At 52.0% G+C, this 19,872-nt stretch overlaps 1 protein-coding gene across 2 annotated transcripts in view; it reads right to left on the reverse strand.

The window, feature by feature from the left end:
- mecp2 (methyl CpG binding protein 2) overlaps positions 1 to 12,095 on the reverse strand; it is a 62,571-nt gene extending 50,476 nt beyond the window's left edge. The window contains exon 1 of one of the 2 annotated variants that reach the window (XR_013574918.1): positions 11,807 to 11,920. Coding sequence is in view for 1 of the 2 variants with exons in the window: in XM_078536156.1 (XP_078392282.1) it covers positions 11,807 to 11,838 (32 nt within the window). In the remaining variant the exon portion in view is untranslated. Of the gene's footprint in view, positions 1 to 11,806 lie in introns of both variants that reach the window. The other variant, XM_078536156.1, reaches the window with a different exon arrangement.
- Positions 12,096 to 19,872: the final 7,777 nt, after the last annotated feature.

Here is a 19,872-nt window from a genome sequence, read left to right on the forward strand (position 1 = left end):
CATTTTCCCAACGGACCCCAAATCCCCAGATTCTCTTAGCTGCGCAAAAACCCATCCATCTGAATCTTGAATATACACAATGACTGAACATCCACACCCCTCTGGGATAGACAATCGAAAAGAATGACAAGCCTCTGAATGAAAGAATTTCTCCTCATCTCGGTCCAACTCATGCAACGGAGATATTGACCCCTCGTTGCAGCCTCACCAGCCGGGGGTAGGGGATTGGGGGTGTGGGGTGGGGGTTAGGTGGGACAGCCTCTCACCATCCACCCTGTCAAGCCCTCTCAGCACTTTACACATCTCAATGAGGTCACTTCACATTCTTATAAACTCCAGCAACTGGGGCTGCAAAGCATTCAATTGTCAAGTTGCTCAGAGCCTTCGCTGAGATTTTGGGTGGGGGTGGGGATGACCCAATTGGAACCGCACCCAGCGTCACTCAGTGTACACAGGACTGGAACTGGGGAGGGGGAGGAAAAAAAACTCGAGAGAGGAACAAAAAATAACTGCAGCATGCAAATTTAAAGATAAGCTGTGAGAATGTTTTCATTGCAATCAAATGAAAACATGCGGTTTAAAAAGAATCACAAAAAGCTGACATTTACTGGAAACTGTAATTGTCTTGCAGCTAATTTTCCCCCCCCACCCCACCCCACCCCACAAAAAAAACACATTTTTTTGGCTTTCAAGTGAAGCACTGAAACATGTGTTAGGTTTCTCTTCCTTTCTGTCTCGCGCTCACCAAAGCTCCTGGCCAGTTCCATCCAAGAATGAAGACACACGCACCATCTTTCCAGCCCTCACCATGAACACATGCCCCACAGCTGAGCTCGGGCGCAGCAAATTTCCGATGCGAAAAAAACCCCCCACTTCAGTTGCCCTTTTGAAGGAGGCAGATGAAGGATGAGGATAGGAGAAATGTCACGAAAAGTGCTCATGCTGCCTTCAGGAAGCTTCCTTGCTCTCTGCGCCCCACCTTCTCACCCCGCCCCACCTTCTCACCCCACCTCCCCACCCCAGCCCACCTCCCCACCCCAGCCCACCTCCCCACCCCAGCCCACCTCCCCACCCCAGCCCACCTCCCCACCCCAGCCCACCTCCCCACCCGCACAATTCACAGCGCTGGCAACATTTACAGCAATCGTACTTGGATGTATGCTTTTTTTTTAAAAAAAACTTTCAAATATCTTCTTTTAAGGCATCAAGCACTGGAGAGAAACACCTCAGGCAAATTCCCAAAACAACAAAGACAGAGATAGTAAACAAAGCAGCTACAGATTTAGTCACAAAGCTGAAATATTTTCACATAATAAATAACTTGCTCGGGGCTCCCACAATGGTTCAGTGAGTGAGTGAGTCATCCAGAGCAGGAAATTCCAGATTCAATAGTCTGTATTAAAATAGCTAATCGCAGGCAGCACAGTGGTAAAAACTCTGAAGTGTTCCTCACACCTCTTCTGGATTACGGAAGGGGCAGTAGTTCACGGCTCTCCCCACTGTTTGCTAGGCAGCATCCGACGTTGGAAATATGCGTGCGTGAGGACCTGACCTTGCTGGGCTGCAAAATCCCTCCTCCTTTCTGACAGCATGATGACACTCCCATTTTGGATTCACGACCAGAAACGGTTACTTAGGTGCGGACAGGAGGGTGCTCGCAACCGGCTCCCCAGCAAGATGTCAACCGATGAGGAAAAGCTGGCGGAGAAAGAGCGCTGTTTTGGTTGAATTCCCAATCTCAGCTGGATCATTAGGGAGGGGGAAAAACTCCAAGCAAACACGTCCGCCTGTGCCACTCTCTCTCTCTCTCCACTGCCCGAGAAAAACCGCCAAGAATTGCAGCACCAGCAGCATTTATATCAGGCATTTAAAATGGAAAAACATCAGAGGTGCTTCAGGAAAGGGGAAAATCAGACAGGATTAAGGATGAGATTACAGAATACTTGGAAGTATTAAATATTGTAAAATAGGGCAAAGTCAGCATGGTTTCATCAAAGGGAGGTCATGCCTGACAAATCTGTTACAATTCTTTGAGGAGGTAATGAGTAGGTTGGACAAAGGAGAGCCAATGGATGTTATCTACTTGGACTCCAGAAGGCCTTTGACAAGGTGCCGCACAGTAGCCTGCTCAGTAAGATAAGAGCCCATGGTGTTAGAGGCAAGGTACTAGCATGGATATAAGATTGGCTGTCTGGCAGGAGGCAGAGAGTGGGATAAGATGGCGGCCATGACTAGTGGAGTTCCGCAGGGGACAGTGTTGGGACCACAACTTTTCACTTTATATGTTAATGATCTAGATGAAGGAACTGAGGGCATTCTGGCTAAGTTTGCAGATGATACAAAGATAGGTAGAGGGACAGGTAGTATTGAGGAGGCGGGGAGGCTGCAGAAGGATTTGGACAGGTTAGGAGAATGGGCAAAGAAGTGGCAGATGGAATACAACATGGGGAAGTGTGAGGTCATGCACTTTGGTAGAAGAATAGAGGCATAGGCTATTTTCTAAATGGGGAGAGAATTCAGAAATCTGGAGTGCAAAGGGACTTGGGAGTCCTAGTCCAGGATTCTCTTAAGGTTAACTTGCAGGTTGAGTCGATAGTTAGGAAGGCAAATGCAATGTTGGCATTTATTTCGAGAGGACTAGAATATAAAAGCAGGGATGTGCTGCTGAGGCTGTATTAGGCTCTGGTCAGACCACATTTAGAATATTGAGAGCAATTTTGGGCCCCGTATCTCAGGAAGGATGTGCTGGCCCTGGAGAGGATCCAGAGGAGGTTCATGAGAACGATCCCAGGAATGAAAGGCTTAACATATGAGGAACGTTTGAGGACTCTGGGCCTATACTCGATGGAGTTTAGAAGGATGAGGGGGGGGGATCTGATTGAAACTTACAGAATACTGAAAGGCCTGGATAGAGTGGACGTGGAGAAGATGTTTCCATTAGAAGGAGAGACTAGGACCCGATGGCACAGCCTCAGAGTAAAGGGAAGACCTTTTAGAACAGAGATGAGGAGAAACTTCTTTAGCCAGAGAGTGGTAAATCTATGGAATTCATTGCCACAGAAGACTGTGGAGGCCAGGTCATTGAGTGTATTTAAGACCGAGATAGATAGGTTCTTGACTGGTAAGGGGATCAAAGTTACGGGGAGAAGGTGGGGAGAATGGGGTTGAGAAACTTATCAGCCATGATTGAATGGCGGAGCAGACTCGATGGGCCGAATGGCCTAATTTCAGCTCCTATGTCTTATGGTCTTAAAAACCAACATGCAGCCGGAAGGGAAACAAGTGGGGGCTGATTAAAAGCTTGGTCAAAGAGGTGGGTTTTTAAAGGAGGGTCTTAAAGCAGATGGGGAGATGGAGGGGCCAGAGAGGTTTTGGGAGGGAATTCCAGGGCCGGATTTGGGAGTACACTTGCATTTTTTCCTCCCATCCTCTTCCGAAGATGCAGGCCCCAGATTAGGTACAAAAGGCTATTCCTCATGTCAGGCTTGACTACAAATGGCATCGCAGCTAATCCCAATTATGCCTATGCACGCGTATCTTTGAGCACGGGTCACCGGACAGCATGCTGGAGTGGAAATGACAACAAATGTTTCTCCACCCATTGCCTTGAAACCAACTGTAACCACCTTATTACTGATCTGCCAGGGGATATCAGCTAACAAAACACAAACAAGCAAATTGTACCTGGGATTATCTTTCTACATGGCTCAGTATCACACTTACCCTTTATCTACTCGAGGTCACTGGGCAAGTTCAAACACTTGCTGTGTTGGGTGATATTATCATACAATTTTCCAATACTCAGCCGCAGATTACTTCTCTGTACGACAGCAGAAATGTCACAAACCATCTTTAAAGAAACGTCACAGTTCCTCGCTATCAAACACCTAACCTCAAGAACCCACAAGGTCCAAATTAACAAACCTCATGAACTCGTTCTACAGCTCCTGGCTTAGAAAGATTAGCGAACAAGAATATTTGAATTCCCCCGCCAAGGTGCTGACTAAGCTAGGGGGGTAGAGGGTTTTTTAAAAAAAAGTTACCACCCACCCTTTCTGAAATCTCTTCACATCTTCACTTGGCGGCGAGCCTGAAGTTGAACTGGTTTATTAATATCATGCTGGGGGCGTCACTAGGTCCACACCTGTTTGGTGTTAATTTAGAGATTCTCAGTGGTGGCGAGCCCTACTACTGGCACCTGGGTTAGGGAGAGAAAATTAAGCTCAGATGTCAGCTTCGGCGAGCAAACATTCGCTCAGGAACGTTGGGTGAAGGCAGAACTGGGCTTGACTGCATGGCTCCTTAAAATCCATCAGCTTGCCAACACTTGCCCCCTAGTCACTTGGGTAAAGTGCCAGAGGGCGCCTGCAGAATAAGATGCCCCTTTCCGCAGAATAAGATGCTCCTTTCCGCCCCTCCTGAGCGTAAGGGAAAATTGCTGAGACAAGAGGAAATAATTTCACTCCAGCCGGGACAAAAAGACAACCGTTGTAAGTAAAGACACCAGTTGGTGCCTCAGTGCACCAATCAGACGCGAAGGTTTCTGACCTTTGAGGAATTACAGGGTTATGATTGTGTCGTGGTCACATTGCAGGGGATTTGACCAACAATCCGGAGGTCGCAAATTCAAATTGCAGCACACTTGGGAATTTGAGCTCAATTAAAAATATTATGCAAATTAAAAAAAAGCAGGAATCAGCATCATCGACCGTGAAGTTGCCAGTTTGCCACCTGCTACTAATACCCTTCCGGGAAGGGAACTGGCCGCCCTTTACCCAGTCTGACCTGTTTGTGACTCCAGACCGTCAATGGGGTCAACTCTTAAACTGCCTTTTGAAAAAGGCAAGCAAACCTCTCGGTTCTACCGCCACCTCCCCAGGGCAATAAATGCCAATCTCGTCAGCGGCGCCCTCATCCAAAGACGGATTCAAACGGCTGGAGGTAAAATCAACCTGAACAGCATTTGTGCTGAGATCTTGATCATTATCTAACCCACCTGCTGCAAAGAATGCACCAGTGTACACTCAGGAAAGAAGGCAGAATCGGGCATGGCTAAAATAATCCTTAGCTAAATATTAAGTCAATATTTTAGAGACGAGACCCTGGAGAACTGCACATATTTCTACCTACAACATTCTTCCCTGTAGCAATGAACACAAGACATTGGTATGGGCCCACGTACTACACACAAGAGGCAGAGAACAATCGAACGATGGGTGTGGCCAAACAGGAATTTTTCAGTCCAAGATAAACCATCAGATTTAAATGGAGTCACCCTGGGCAGCTCTGCCACATCAAAAAGCCGCGATTTACAAAGAACTCACTTTTCTCAGTCGGACAATGGTGCACGACCTTACAAACATGAGGACAGAGTGAACACTGCTTCAAATTACAGCCATTTACATGCAGGACCGGTTAATAACTAGTAGATAAGATGCAGGTGATGGAATACAGTGCAATGGCACAGCATTGCCAGGGGCTCACTGAGCCACATGCAAACTGGCAGGAAGTGGGTGTAGATCCATGGTCGTCTGTGAACCATGTTTCTGATCTCAATGGTATCTCTGTGGGGTGGCCGTAAGTGGAATGCTTCCATTAGGAGCGCTATAAGCAAAAGAATGGAGCAAAACTATTTATAAAAGGAATGAAAAAACAAATCAGAAGTGGGCATGAACATGCAGTCACGCCATAAACTCTTCAGCCATTTAACAGGGCCGCCGCTACACACCCATATTTTATCTCGAAAACCTGGAGGCCTTCATAGTGCTAAAGTAAACCTCTTGTTTATCGAGGAACTAAGCAACATCCTGCCCATTAACCAACTATCTGCCCATACTGCAACACAACCTTTATCTCAGAATATGTTCGAGCACTACTCTATTGCTAATCATAATTATACCACACGTATGGCTGCACCTTACAGGATTAATTTGTAAAAAACATCAGTGTTTATAAACCAAAATGAAATTAATATGCTTGATGAGCGCCATGCTGCACCAAGGTCTGTACAGCGCTGAGGGGAGCTTGTACAGACGCCACACACATTCAGTTACACACACAATTCTGCTGATTCGACCGCAGCTTGACAATTTAATTCTTCTCCCACTTTCCTCCTCTCCTGAAGGTGCTGCAGCCCATTAGGCTAACACTGCTTCATACTTTGCCAAACTCTATGGCCCCACCCAAGAGCTGATTTCCTTGTTTAAGTCCTGAAGGTTAAGTGTTGATCTCAACTGACATCCATTTACTGTTCAGAAGCGGGCAATCCGGAGTGAATTTCCCTCCCTCCTTAGGTGGAGGGTTATTGAGGCCTCCCGGTCTTCCTGTGGATGGGAAATTTTCTTTATCAGCAGCTCAGGGCGCCACGACATTTCGGCAAGGTTATCCCATGAATCAGTGATCCACACTGGCCAGGAAAGACGAGCCTCGAGTCCTCCAGTCTGTGTCGCTTGCTAATCTCAGCCAGATTAGCAGTTAGGATACTGCAATTAGTTTCATCTGGGTTTGGAGGGTGGGGGAGGGTAAAACAACCCAGGCTCAGCTCTTGGTCTTGATCAGCGACCCTTGCTGGAAGCAGCATGTGCACAAGGGCTGGACTGGAAATCCCTCTGTGACTGATGAGCCTGCAGTCACTCCCCATCAAAGCTCATGACGTGGAGAACGGCTTCACTCGACGGGAGACCAGTGGGTGAACGAACTACCGCGTAACGGCCTCCCAAAGCAAGAAGGCACCGCCTTAAGGACGGAATGGAAGAAAAGGTGGGACGTGTTCAGGTACCTGTGCACTTCAGAAAGCGGGGGAAATTAAAAGAGAAACCTTTTGTCCTTTCCCTCCCCATCATCCAGGTGCTCAAAAATAAATCTGAACCATCAGGTTTGCTGCGTGTTAGGAGATAGCGTGTACGGAATTATACAGGAAGAATTATCCCCAACAAGTTCCATCCGTCTAACAATTTTACAATCCCCAGAACTTTTTTTTTAAAAAACAGGAAACGCAGGTTCCTTACCAGAGGAGGAGAGAACGGTGCACATTACACAAAAATTTCTCCTCCACACAAAATTCAAAATCAAATTGATTTTTGAAAATTAACAATAATTAAAAAAACGTCAGATTGTGGTCCTTTTAAGAATTTGTCCACCGAAGACGCCTACCATCTTCCCTTTCAAGGTGGTGGCTTCTCACTTAACGCCAGTTCCACAGAAACCAAGAGCTCTCCAGGTCCGAGTGGCCATACCAAGGTTTCAGGCATCGCTAGCCTCCTGGACCACCGACGGAATGGGTTCTGCCCTCCTGACATATATACACTCACACCAGTTTCCTGTAGGAACTACACAGCTTCTGAGAGAGGGAAGGCCTCAAACTCACCGCTGTTCTCAATACATGTTAAGGCCAACTGGATCGCTCAGTGCCGACGGGGACGGGGACTGATCTTGGGATTTGCCTCTCTGGATGGGATGGGGCCTCCAAGTTCTACAGAACGTTACAAGAGCTGCAAGCTCTCTACACAGAAACGTTTGGCCAAACATGAGACGAGGAGCGTTTCTCCTCCGGCTGTGCCCAGTCACGCTCAGAGTGAGATGCTGACCTGTCCACTGCCCAGGGACGTGTACAAGGCGCGGGCTTGACTCGTCTTTTCGATTTTCCCTCCTCCTCGGGCCTCCCCTTCCCCTACTGGGTAAGTAGAAACCAGGAATCTATTTTAAGAGGATAGCTAGCCAGAGATTTGGGTGCTGCAATATTAGTGCACAACCAGGTGCCTTCAAATAACATAATGCTAAATCCACGTGTGGATGGTGGATGAGAATAGGATTCAGCTCAGCCGTGAATAGTCAATGGGAATAGAACTAGCTCTCATACCCATGAAGATGGACCACAGTACAATTTAGAGTAAAACTGGAGGTGGTGGGGATAGGCTTTGCCTATCTGCGCGCTTCCACTACTAAGTAAGAGGAGCATGATAGTCATGGCTTTGTCCCAACTCTCAGCAGTGATAGTGTATTCGAGTTCAATAAGCCGAACATGCTTTTTAGCCCCTTCCACAAGTGCGTCTATGAGGTACAGTTCCTCAACCTCTCCACGCTTCCTTCGTGACCAGAGGCCAACCATTTTCAGAATGATGGGTATCGCGGTAACGTGGCTGTCAAACCGGCTCATTATGACCGTTTTGTATAATTTTCTAACTGCACCATCTATCGCCATCTCTGCAACATGGCCTGACTCCACCCTTGTAGAAACTCCCATCCGTGCCTTTGTTATCTCCAGACTCGGCTATTCCAAGGCTCTCCTGGCCAACCTCCAACATTCCACCCTCCTTAAATCTGGGGTCATCCAACATTCTGCTGCCGTATATCCTAACTCTCCATCCCATTCACCCATCGCTGCCTGCGCTTGCTGACTGACGCTGGATCCCAGTCCAGCAACACCTCCATTTTAAAATTCTCATCCTTCTCTTCCAATCCCTATACGGGTCTCCTCCCTACCTGTGTGATCCCCTCCAACACAACCCTCCGAGATCTCCGCGCTCCTCCAATTCCGGCCTCTCCAGCTTCCCCCGATCCCCATCGCTCCGCCATTGGCGGCCGTGCCTTCAGCTGCCCGGGGTCCCTAAGGTCTGGAATTCCCTCTCCGAACCTCTCCACCTCTCTTCCCTCCTTTAAGACGCTCCTTAAAACCTGACCTCCTTGACCGTTCCCAATGTCCCCTTGTGACTCAGTGACACGTTTTGCTTCATAACGCACCTGTGCCAAAAACCTCGTGAGGTTTCACATGAAAGGCGCTATGTAAACCCAAGCAGTTGCTGCGGTATTACTCCACCATGCTTTAAAACAAAAAAAAAAGTCTCACTTTTCCCAACGAACCTTAGATTTCGCCCCACCCTCCAAACAGCGGGCACGATTCAAAGAAAACTTCCCATCGTGGGCGATGCACAACACATGCCAGGCTGACCGCTTGCCTGTGCGCGACACGCGATGGAAAAGCCTGTCGCATCATCGAGATCTCGTAGGGAGGAAGAACCTGCAGCGTCTCAGCCACGCCCAACGATATTAGTCGGCCCATTATTAAAATATTCGGCACAGCCCTTTCTCGGCATAAGCCTTTCACTTTCAGAAAGCTCACAACCCGTATTAAATGGGGGGAATTGCGGAATTTGCTTGAACAGCAACAACGCAACTCACGGGGAAAACGAAGCAAGGGCGAGAGTTCGCTTTTCAAAAATCCTAACTGCAAAGTGAGGCGGGGAAAAAGAAATTTTAAAAAATTAAAAATAATTTTTTTTTAAATTTAAAAATTTAAAAAACCCAACCTGCACATTTTTTATTAAGTCATACGGACTATCATGACGCACATACGGTAAGAAAATAGCACCAGCACCACTACACCCTCCAATTAGATATAAAACAGTTTTACATAAATTCGTAAATAAAAACAAAACAGAAACGGCCGTGGGTTGAGCAAAATGCACAGGAAAACTGCCGCTGTTTTCCGTGACACAACCACAGCATACATAAAAAGAAACAATAAGTAGTTATACAGCGCAGGAGGTAGCCATTCAGCCCAAAGTGCCTGTGCTGGCTCAGTGAAACACTATCCAACTAGCCGTTCGCCGAAGTTCTTTACCCACAGCCCAACGTGTTTTTCCTTTGCAACGATTTATCCAATTCTCTTTTGAGCGTTCCTATTGAATCTGCATCCACCGTCCTTTCAGGCAGCGCCTTCCAGATCACAACAACTCGCTGCGTAAAGGAAGGTCTCACTGCGCTCTGAACTCCCACCCATCCATCCCCCCGCCTTGCCCAATTATATTAACCTTATATCTTTTGGTCACTGACATACACGTACAAGAGCAGATACGCTTTGCAAATTTTTTTTTTTAAAAAACAAGGCTTGCGACGCAAGAGCGGCCGCCATCGGCTCGGTCCGAACGTCGGCAACGGTGCAAGCGCTTCTCTCGCTGCCGCACCGCCCGAGAAAAATTAAGGGCACCAACGAAAATTGCCAGCACAGCGCAGGTCAGGCCGCACTCAGGGGTGACCAGTTGGCTGAAGTGCGGCGCTGGGCACATCGTGCACTGCCCCGCGGGCATCGCCAAGAACGATGAACTGCGAGAGGAGCAGCCTTTGGGCAAAACGATCGATATGTGGGGGTTGCGAGAGAAGGAAGAATCAATCGTGCAAAACGAACTGCGCTGCTGCCGTTAAAGAAAATTCCGCATATTTCCGTCCCCGTTTTTGAGGAATTAAAAAGGGAAGCATGCAAAATGACAAAAGATTTGCAAGAACAAATTGCACAAAGTGAAATATATATATATATATATATACACGCACACAAGAATCGCAAGAGAAATCATGAAATGACACGTGTGGAATTAATACATATAATGTGCAAAATGATATATACACACACACATACACAAGAATTGCAAGATGCGGAATTATGAAACGATACGTATAAAATAATTATTACGTATGTGCAAAATAATATATGTACACACAAAAACTGCAAGAGAGGTAATCATAATGGCACGTAAAAAATTGTTGCATACTTGCAAAGTACGTTACATATATGTACATAGAAGAATTGCAAAAGGGGGAATTATGAAATACGTATAAAATAATTATTGCAATATGTGCAAAATGATATATACGTACACACACAAGGACTGCGAGAGGGGGAATCGTGATGATACGTATGAAATAATTAATGCATATGTGCAAAATATATTATATATGCACACAAAAGAATCGCAAGAGGGGTAATTATGAAGTATGTATAAAATAATTATTGCATATGTGCAAAATGATATATACGCATACACAAATTGCAAAAGGGTGAAATCATGTGAAGATATGTACGAAATAATTATAGCATAGGTGCAAGATATATAGGTATATACACACACACACAAAAGAATTGCAAGAAGGGGAAATCATGAAATGATACGTATGAAACCATTATTGCATTTGTGCACAATGACATATGCACACACACACAATTGCAAAGAGGGGGAATTATGAAATGATACGTATAAAATAATTAATGCTTGTTAATCCACCCACCCCGGGGCCCCTAATAATAAATGGTTCTGCTCTGCCTGGAAGCGGTTTTGGGGGGGGGGGGGGTGGAGGGAGTCAGTTCAGTCACAGGGGGGGAACCTTTGCGAGCGGATACCTGAGCGCGAGAGGGGGGATTTGATTGACAGGGAGAGCGTTGCCCGGGTTGGGGGGGGGAGTTAGGGGTGCGCGCGCGGGGCCGGGTTGCCATAGCGTCGCCGGGGCTGGTTGCCATGGAGTCGCCCCCCCCACCACCCTCCCTCCCCACAACCCCAACATCCCATCCCATCCCCCTCCTCGCGGGGCCGGCTCGCGCTGACCGTTACTCCCTCCAACCCCCCCCCCTCCCGCCATTCGCTCGCGCTCTCTCCAACGGCCGGCAGCCGAGCGTCGACCTCCACCCCGCCCTTTTTTAGGTAGGCCTCACGGGCTGCTTCTTGATTATTTAATCACTATCCCTCCCGCCATCCTGTACGGAAAAAAAAGACGCATTTCTTTGTGGCGCCAGTTTTTTTTTGTTCTTTTGGCCCTCCGATTATTATTATTATTCCGCCTCACACACATAGACAGAGAGAGAGAGAGAGGCCGGGCCTATCCTACCCCTCCCCCCGCCCCCCCCCAACCGGTCTCATCAAACCTCTGCTTTTCTCCCTCGCCGCCCAGTCCCCTCGGGATCGCCGGCCCTCCCGCCCGTTCGGCACCCGGTCTCTTTCTCTCTCTGTCTCTCCTTCCCCCTCCCCGGCTCCGTACTCACAGCCTCTCTCCTCCGCTAGGCGCGGCGGCCATTTTCAAATTATTTCCAGCGCGTCACACCGGCAAAGCGGCCGAAGTCTCGCGAGGTCGTGGAGAACACCGGAGTGAGAGAGAGGGGAGGGGGGGGGGAAGGAGGAAGAGGAGGAGGAGGAGGAGGAGGAGGGGGGGCTGGGATGGAAAGGGGAGGAGGTGGGCGGGGCCGAGCAGGGTCTCGCGCGAGGTCGGACGGAGGGGGGGAAAGGAGGAATGGGGGCGGGGCCGTGGGGGTGGAACGAGGGATGGGCGGGGCCGTGGGGAGGAGGAGCAGGGGTGGGTGGGAGGGCGGGGCCGTGGGGAGGAGGAGCAGGGGTGGGTGGGAGGGCGGGGCCGTGGGGAGGAGGAGCACGGAGTGGGCGGGGCTGTAGGGAGGATGGGGTGGGCGGGGCTGTAGGGAGGATGAGGTGGGCGGGGCTGTAGGGAGGATGGGGTGGGCGGGGTCGTGGGGACGAGGAGCAGAGGTGGGCGGGGTCGTGGGGGATGAGGAGCAGAGGTGGGCGGGGTCGTGGGGAGAAGGAGTAGCGTTAGGCGGGGTCGTGGAGAGGAGCAGAGGTGGGCGGGGTCATGGGGAGGGGCCGAGCAGCGAATCTCGAGCGCTGAGGGAGAGAGGAATGGGGGCGAGGTCGGGGCCGTGGGGAGGAGACGGAGCAGGGAATCGCTCGTGGGGGAAGGGGGCGTTTCTCGCGAAATCTGAGGGGGGGGCGGGATCGTGGGAAAGGGGGTGCGGTTATGGGGGCGGGGTCGTGGGGAAGGGAGACAGAGTTGTGGGGAAAAAAAGCAGGCTCCTGTGGAAGGGGGTGTGGTGGGGAAGGGGGCGGGGTCGCGGTACGGCCCTCGCGAGTTCTGAGGGAAAGGGGCGGGCCGTGGCCAGTTCGAGCTTCGCGAGATCTGACACTGAGGAAGGGGCGTGGCCGTGGTGTGAAGGGACCGTGCCGGCATGGTCTCGCGAGATCTGAGGGCGAGAAGCGGCCAGGGCCGTGCAGGGGACAGGTCAGCCAGGATCTCGCGAGATCTCAGGGCCAGGAAGGGGCGGGGCAAGATTGACTAGGGGCGGGCAGGCAGGTGGGAGACAACTCTCTGGCCGCGCCCACTCCTGCATGGCCACGCCCCTCGGCCCCGCCCTCATTATCCAGCCTTCATCTCCCTCCACCACCTCCAAACAGCCAAGGAAGACAAGAAATAGGAGCAGGGGAGCTGACCTTTCGGCCCGTCGAGTCTGCTCCCCCATTCAATACGATCATGGCTGATCTTGGGCTTCAACTCCACTTTCCCGCTCACTCCCCATATCCACCAATCCCAGCCTTAAATGTCTTCAACGTCGGGGCATCCGCAACCCTCTGGGGGAGAGAATTCCAAAGATTCACAACCCCTCTGGCCAAGGAATTTTCCTCATCGCAATCCTGAGACTGTGCCCCCCCTCCCCCGACTGTGTTTTAGATCCCCCCGACCAGGGGTAACAATCTCTCAGGTTCAGTTACCAGGCCCCTCATGCCGGGAGGCCGTGCCGACACTCACCTCGGAATTTTCCAGCCCCATTGGCACCGACTGTCATGGCAGGCGGGGGTGGGGGGGGGGGGGGGGTGGAACAATGTGGGGCCAAGGCCAAAAATCGGTTCAACGCCGGTGTGAAACCCATCATCTGACGGTGTCCGCCATGGCAGAACGCCAATCCCGCTGGAGGCCGCTAATGGGATGCCAAGTAAGGCCCGGCCGGAGTCGCCCTCCCACGCCGGATTTACCGTTACGCCGGCCCAGGACACGCCCGGTCAAGCGTGACATGCAGGATTCGGGGTTACCGTCGGGGTCTCTCTCCGATCGCGGACAGCCGAGGAACAGAGGATGCTGGAGCACTGCAGCTACCGGACCCTGGAGGAACACGCGCATCCCGTGCTGGGTGGATTTCTCACGGACGTGGGTCCGCCGCGAGGCAGCTCACGGGCTGGAGGGAGGTCTCGGCTCTGCTTCGGAACATCAGGGTCATGGGCTGGCAAAGCCGGGGGGGTGGGAGAGAGCCGGGGAGGAAGGTCCAGCTGCGAGTGGGAGAGTAAGGTCTAGGTTTGACTGAGAGAGGAAGGTGTACCTTGGTGGGGGGGGGGAGTCAGATTGGAAGGCGGGGGGAGTGGGGAAGAAGATGTCAGGGCTGTGAGGTTGGTGCAGGGCGGGTGGAAGAGGGTGCAGTGGGGAAGAGTGCAGCAAGTGGGGAGGCGGATGGAAGGTGTAAGGGGAGGAGTTCGGAGGGGGAAGGAGTTCGGAGGGGGAAAGGAGTTCGGAGGGGGGAAGGAGTTCAGAGGGGGGAAGGAGTTCGGAGGAGGAAAGGAGTTCGGAGGGGGAAAGGAGTTCGGATGGGGAAAGGAATTCGGAGGGGGAAGGAGTTCGGAGGGGCGAGGAATTCGGAGGGGGAAGGAGTTCAGAGGGGGAAAGGATTTCGGAGGGGGGAAAGAGTTCGGAGGGGGGAAGGAGTTCGGAGGGGGAAAGGAATTCGGAGGAGAAAAGGAGTTCGGATGGGGAAAGGAATTCGGAGGAGGAAAGGAGTTCGGAGGGGGAAAGGAGTTCGGATGGGGAAAGGAATTCGGAGGAGGAAAGGAGTTCGGAGGGGGAAAGGAGTTCGGACGGGGAAAGGAATTTGGACAAGGAAAGGAGCTCGGACTGGGAAAGGAGTTCGGAGGGGGAAGGAGTTCGGAGGGGGAAGGAGTTCAGAGGGGGAATGAATTCGGAGGGGGAAGGAATTTGGGGGGAGGAAGGAGTTTGAAGAGGAAAGGAGTTCGGCGGAAGGAGTAATGTTGGAGGAGGGAGTAAGGGGATGGGGTGGGAATACCCAGGTGAACGTGCAAGGGAGGAGTCTATGGAGTCAATGACTGCCTGCTGGGGAGCAGACTGAGGGTGGGACTGATAGGAGGGAATGGTTAGTATCAGAGGGAGCCGGGAGGGTGAGGATGCAGCGGTAGCAGTAGAAGGGACAGTGAGGGTGCTTGGTGGGGACTTGGATTCAGACAGGGGCCCTGGGGTAGGGGAAGTCAGTGTGCATGGGGATGGGACTCTCAGGAAGGAAGGGAACGTGCATGTTCACCTGGTCATTTATTAAAATTATTTGTTCATGGGATGTGGGCGTCGCTGGCTGGGCCAGCATTTATTGCCCATCCTTTATTGCCTTTGAGAACTGAGTGTCTCGCTGGGGCCATTTCAGAGGGGAAGTTAAGAGTCAACCACATTGCTGTGGGTCTGGAGTCACATGTAGGCCAGACCGGGAAAGGACGGCAGATTTCCTTCCCTAAAGGGACATTAGTTAATCAGTTGGGTTCTTCTGACAATTGACAGTGGCCAGCGTTAGACTTTAAATTCCAGAATTTTTATCGGATTTAACTTTTACCATCTGCTGTGGTGGGATTCGAACCTGGGCCGTCACTGCTGCCACCGTGGGCTCTCTTTCAGCTGTCCATCTGAGCTGACCTGCATCTCCGCCCACCCACTGACTGCAGTCCCACCCATTCCCGCCTAACACACGAGGCTCCGTTCACTTCCGATTTCAACAGCCATGGTAGTCATCCTGATCAGCACCCCTCCCCACCCACCCCTGTCCTTTCCTGGAAAGAAAAGGGTTCGGGTTGGTAGAGGACAGTGAGGAGGTGGAAGATGATGCCGGTGGGCGGGCGGGTCAACAGTGATGGGGGAAAGGAGATAGATGACTGGTGGAGGGTGTGGGTAAGCGCTGCGGGTCTTCCAGGCTGCTTATTTCCAGCCCTTCAATAGAGGAGATGTCCTCTTGGCTGGAGGTGAGGACCTGGATGGAGCTGAGATCCTCTTGGCTGGAGGTGAGGACCTGGATGGAGCTGAGGTCCTCTAGGCTGGAGGCGAGGACCTGGATGGAGCTGAGGTCCTCTTGGCTGGAGGTGAGGACCTGGATGGAGCTGAGATCCTCTGGGCTGGAGGTGAGGACCTGGATGGAGCTGAGGTCCTCTTGGCTGGAGGTGAGGACCTGGATGGAGCTGAGATCCTCTTGGCTGGAGGTGAGGACCTGGATGGAGCTGAGGTCCTCTAGGCTGGAGGCGAGGACCTGGATGGAGCTGAGGTCCTCTTGGCTGGAGGTGAGGACCTGGATGGAGCTGAGATCCTCTGGGCTGGAGGTGAGGACCTGGATGGAGCTGAGGTCCTCTTTGCTGGAGGTGAGGACCTGGATGGAGCTGAGATCCTCTAGGCTGGAGGTGAGGACTTGGATGGAGCTGAGATCCTCTAGGCTGGAGGTGAGGACTTGGATGGAGCTGAGGTCCTCTTGGCTGAAGGTGAGGACCTGGATGGAGCTGAGGTCCTCTTGGCTGGAGGTGAGGACCTGGATGGAGCTGAGGTCCTCTTGGCTGAAGGTGAGGACCTGGATGGAGCTGAGGTCCTCTTGGCTGGAGGTGAGGACACAGATGGAGCTGAGAGACTGGCTGGCTGAGGGCGTCGGTCACTTGGCAGAGCTCCCTGTGAACCAAAGTGTGGCATGGCAGCAGGAGAGAGCACTAACTGTTGCATTGAGAGAGGGACGATGTGGTTGCATTACCTCACCGACACCACAGGCACGGTCCACGTCCTCACCAGTCGGTCCGATGGCACGCTCCTCAAAAGTGAGTGAGGGCCCTAATGCGGGCCACTCCACCCCGGGTCTGGAACCTCTCCCTGCTGTTGTGAGCCAGCTTCTCCTGCATGAAAACGGATGGAGAGAGTGTGAGCGGGACGCACGGCACTGGGTGGAATGTTTGTGTGGCGAGCGGAGCCGTGGACGGGATGAGGACGCGAGCTCCAGAGAACACGAGCCTGATGGAGACGGGAGGGGCTGTGTGAGAGTTAGTGGTCGTTGTCCCTCGAGGTGTGAGATCCCTGTGGACGTGTGACGGGTTTGGGAGGGTGAGAATCGAGTTGGTGGTTGACTGACCCTGGCGGAGCGGATGAGAGCATTCATCTTCTTCCTGCACTGGATGGCTGACCTCCCCTGTGCTCCAGTAGCGCTGACCGTTGCTGCTGCCATACGCCTCCCACGCCGGATTGGTGACCCCGGTGGACCTCCTGCAGACAGAGCCGGGGGTGGTGGTAGAGGAGATCGCGGCAGCATTCCATTGAGTCCGCCAGGCGCCCCAGAGAGGCGTCACTAAATTTGGGGGGGGTGCTGCCGTCTCTTTTGCTTTCGGGGGCCATCTGTCGCTTGGAGCAGTTCCGGCCCGTAGACGTGAAGTCGGCTGCGCTCTAGTGCGTCTTAAATATAGCGCCCGGGCCTCTCGCCGCCTCAGGATTGCCCAAAGCGCTGGACGGCCGACACGCGGCTCGTGAGAAGCTGTCACCCCTGTCGACGCGGGGCAAAAAGGGGCAGCCCACACCGGCACAGCAAGATCCCGCGAGGAGAAACGAAGCGAAGGACTGGTCGATGAGGGAGGGAACGTGGGCCCCAAGACTCTCCAGGAAGAAACTCCCCCCCCCCTTTCCCCTTCACGCTGCTCTTCCGGCTGCAGTGCCGTTAGGGGTGGGGGCGTCATTAACGCCCACCCCGAACAGGCAGAGCGCGGATTCACTCTTGACGCCTTGTCCAGAAAGACTTTGACTCTTTGACAATGCAGCCCGCGTGGCATCCTTGGAGCCGAGCACACCTAAAAAAAAAACATTCCCCCTCCCCACCCACCCACCCAACCCCTGCCAGAGTTTGCACCTTCATCATCACAAAGAGAATATTCGCGTATTTTTAATCAGAAGCGTTTTCACGGCGGGCTCTGGGTGCTTCCCCACCCAGCGCAAATGTTTTTTTTCTCCTCCATCTACAGCCGGGTGTTTGAGCTCTTGGTTTGCCAGAAATGACAGGGAGACGACTCTTCTGTGCTGATCGACACCTCTTCACGCTCACTCGCTGCTGTTTCCTCCTGAGCCTCAGCCGACCCACGCAGCCCCGGCTTAACCGCAGGGTCGCGTTTGGCCCTGTCCCGGGAGCTGACCGCTCGCTCCCCCAGGCCTGTTCGTCTCCCGGCTCCCCGGGTTTGTGGGCAGCTTGGGACCGGAACATGAGAAACGGGAGCGGGACACTCAAACATAAGAAGGTATAAGAACATAAGAAATAGGAACAGGAGCAAAGCATTCGGCCCCCTCAAGGCCAGAGCCTCCAGCCTGCTCCACACTGAACCCTACAAGCCTTTCGATCGTCTTCTGGGGTCCCTCCTTGATCTTTCAGGCCACCCCGATCCTGCAGCAACCACCCACCCTGACTGTTGCCCACACAACCACCTGGACCCTCTCCTCGAAATGGCCAAATCAAACAGCCTTGGCACAGTGGTCACACTCTCACCCCTGACTCAGAAGTTGGGGGATAAAGACCCGCGCCAGTGACTTGAGCCCATAATCCAGGCTGACACTTCATTGCAGGACCGAGGGAGTGCCGCACGGTCAGAAGTACCCTCTTCCAGAAGAGATGTCAATCCAAAGCCCTGACTTTTCCTGAGAGAACTATTCATATATTTGTGTGTTTTTCTGAGTTGTTTGTGTGTGTGTGTGTGTGAGTGACTATGTATGTGTGTGCATGTGAGTGAGTGTGTGCATGAGTGTGCTTGTGAATGAGCGCATGTCTTTGTGAGTGTGTGTGTGTGAGAGTGACTATGTATGTGTGTGTGTATGTGAGCGAGTGTGTGCATGAGTGTGCTTGTGAATGAACGCATGTCTTTGTGAGTGTGTGTGTGTGTGTGAGTGACTATGGATGTGTGTGTGTATGTGTGTGCATGTGAGTGTGTGCATGAGTGTGCTTGTGAATGAGCGCATGTCTTTGTGAGTATGTGTGTGCATGAGTGTGTGTGCACATGTGAGTGTGTGCATGAGTATGTGTGAGTGAGCACGTGTGTGTATGTGAGTGTGTGTGTGTGTGTGCACGTGTGTAAGTGTGAGTGTGTATCAGTGTGTGTGTGTGAGTGCGTAAGTACGTTTAACGTGGCGTGAATCGGTGTTCCTGGGGAAGGAGGGGAGCAGGGAGAGAAATGCTCATCGGGCAGTGGCTGTGCGCACGTTGGTTCCTGAATATTGCTGAGTTACCGAGGAAGATGCTGTGCTCCCGGTACAGCCGTTGTGATCGTTGCAGCGGCACCCCAGGGAGCTGCAGGAACGGCCTGGAGCAGGCGGTCAACGTGTACGCGTCCCCGTGATTCCGGGCCCACCACCATCGACGCCGCTATCGGAAATACGACGGAGGTGTTCAAATTCCGGAAAGACAAACGAGGAGAAACTGCTTCCAGTGGCAGGAGGGTCGGTAGCCGGAGGAGACACAGATTGAAGAGAATCGGCTAAAGAACCAGAGGGGAGAGAAACAGATTTGTACACAGTTGTGTTGTTGTGATCTGCAACGTGCTGTCTGAAAGGGTGGTGGAAGCAGTTAGCATGATAACTTTCCAAAGGGAGTTGTATAGGTAATTAACCACCGTTCTATAAAGGACCAGAGACATCTCTCTCCATGAGAGAGAGAGAGAGAATGGGCTCTCAAAACAGAAAGTGCTGGAAAAACTCAGCAGGTCCGGCAGCGTCTGTGGAGAGAGAAACGGAGTTAACATTTCGAGACCGTGTGACCCTTCTTCAGAGCTGCTTCTACACTGCTTGAGGGACACAACTCCGCCAACTTGGGGCAAGACGCAGAGGCACAGCCACCATGAACTAGCACTGAAACCGTGCCATTGGCATCGTTCTGCATCACACTCCAGCCATCCTACGGTGCCATAGGGGTATTGTCACTGGACTAGTCACCCAGAGACCCAGGGTTATGCCCTGGGGTCCCGGGTTTGAATCCCGTCACAACAGCTGGTGAAATCTGAATTCAGTTAAGATCCGGAATTGAAAACCTGATGGTGACCACAAAACCATTGCTGTAAACCCCCCCCACAATCTAGTTCACTAATGTCCTTTAGTGAAGGAAATCTGTCGTCCTTACCCGGTCTGGCCTGCATGTGACTCCGGACCCCCACAGCCATGTGGTCGACTCTGAATTGCCCTTGTTCAGAAGGCAATTGGCAGTGGGCAATAAATGCTGGCCTAGCCAGC

Source organism: Cetorhinus maximus, unplaced genomic scaffold (assembly GCF_964194155.1).
Source record: "Cetorhinus maximus unplaced genomic scaffold, sCetMax3.hap1.1 HAP1_SCAFFOLD_939, whole genome shotgun sequence".
Taxonomy (NCBI): Eukaryota; Metazoa; Chordata; class Chondrichthyes; order Lamniformes; family Cetorhinidae; genus Cetorhinus; species Cetorhinus maximus.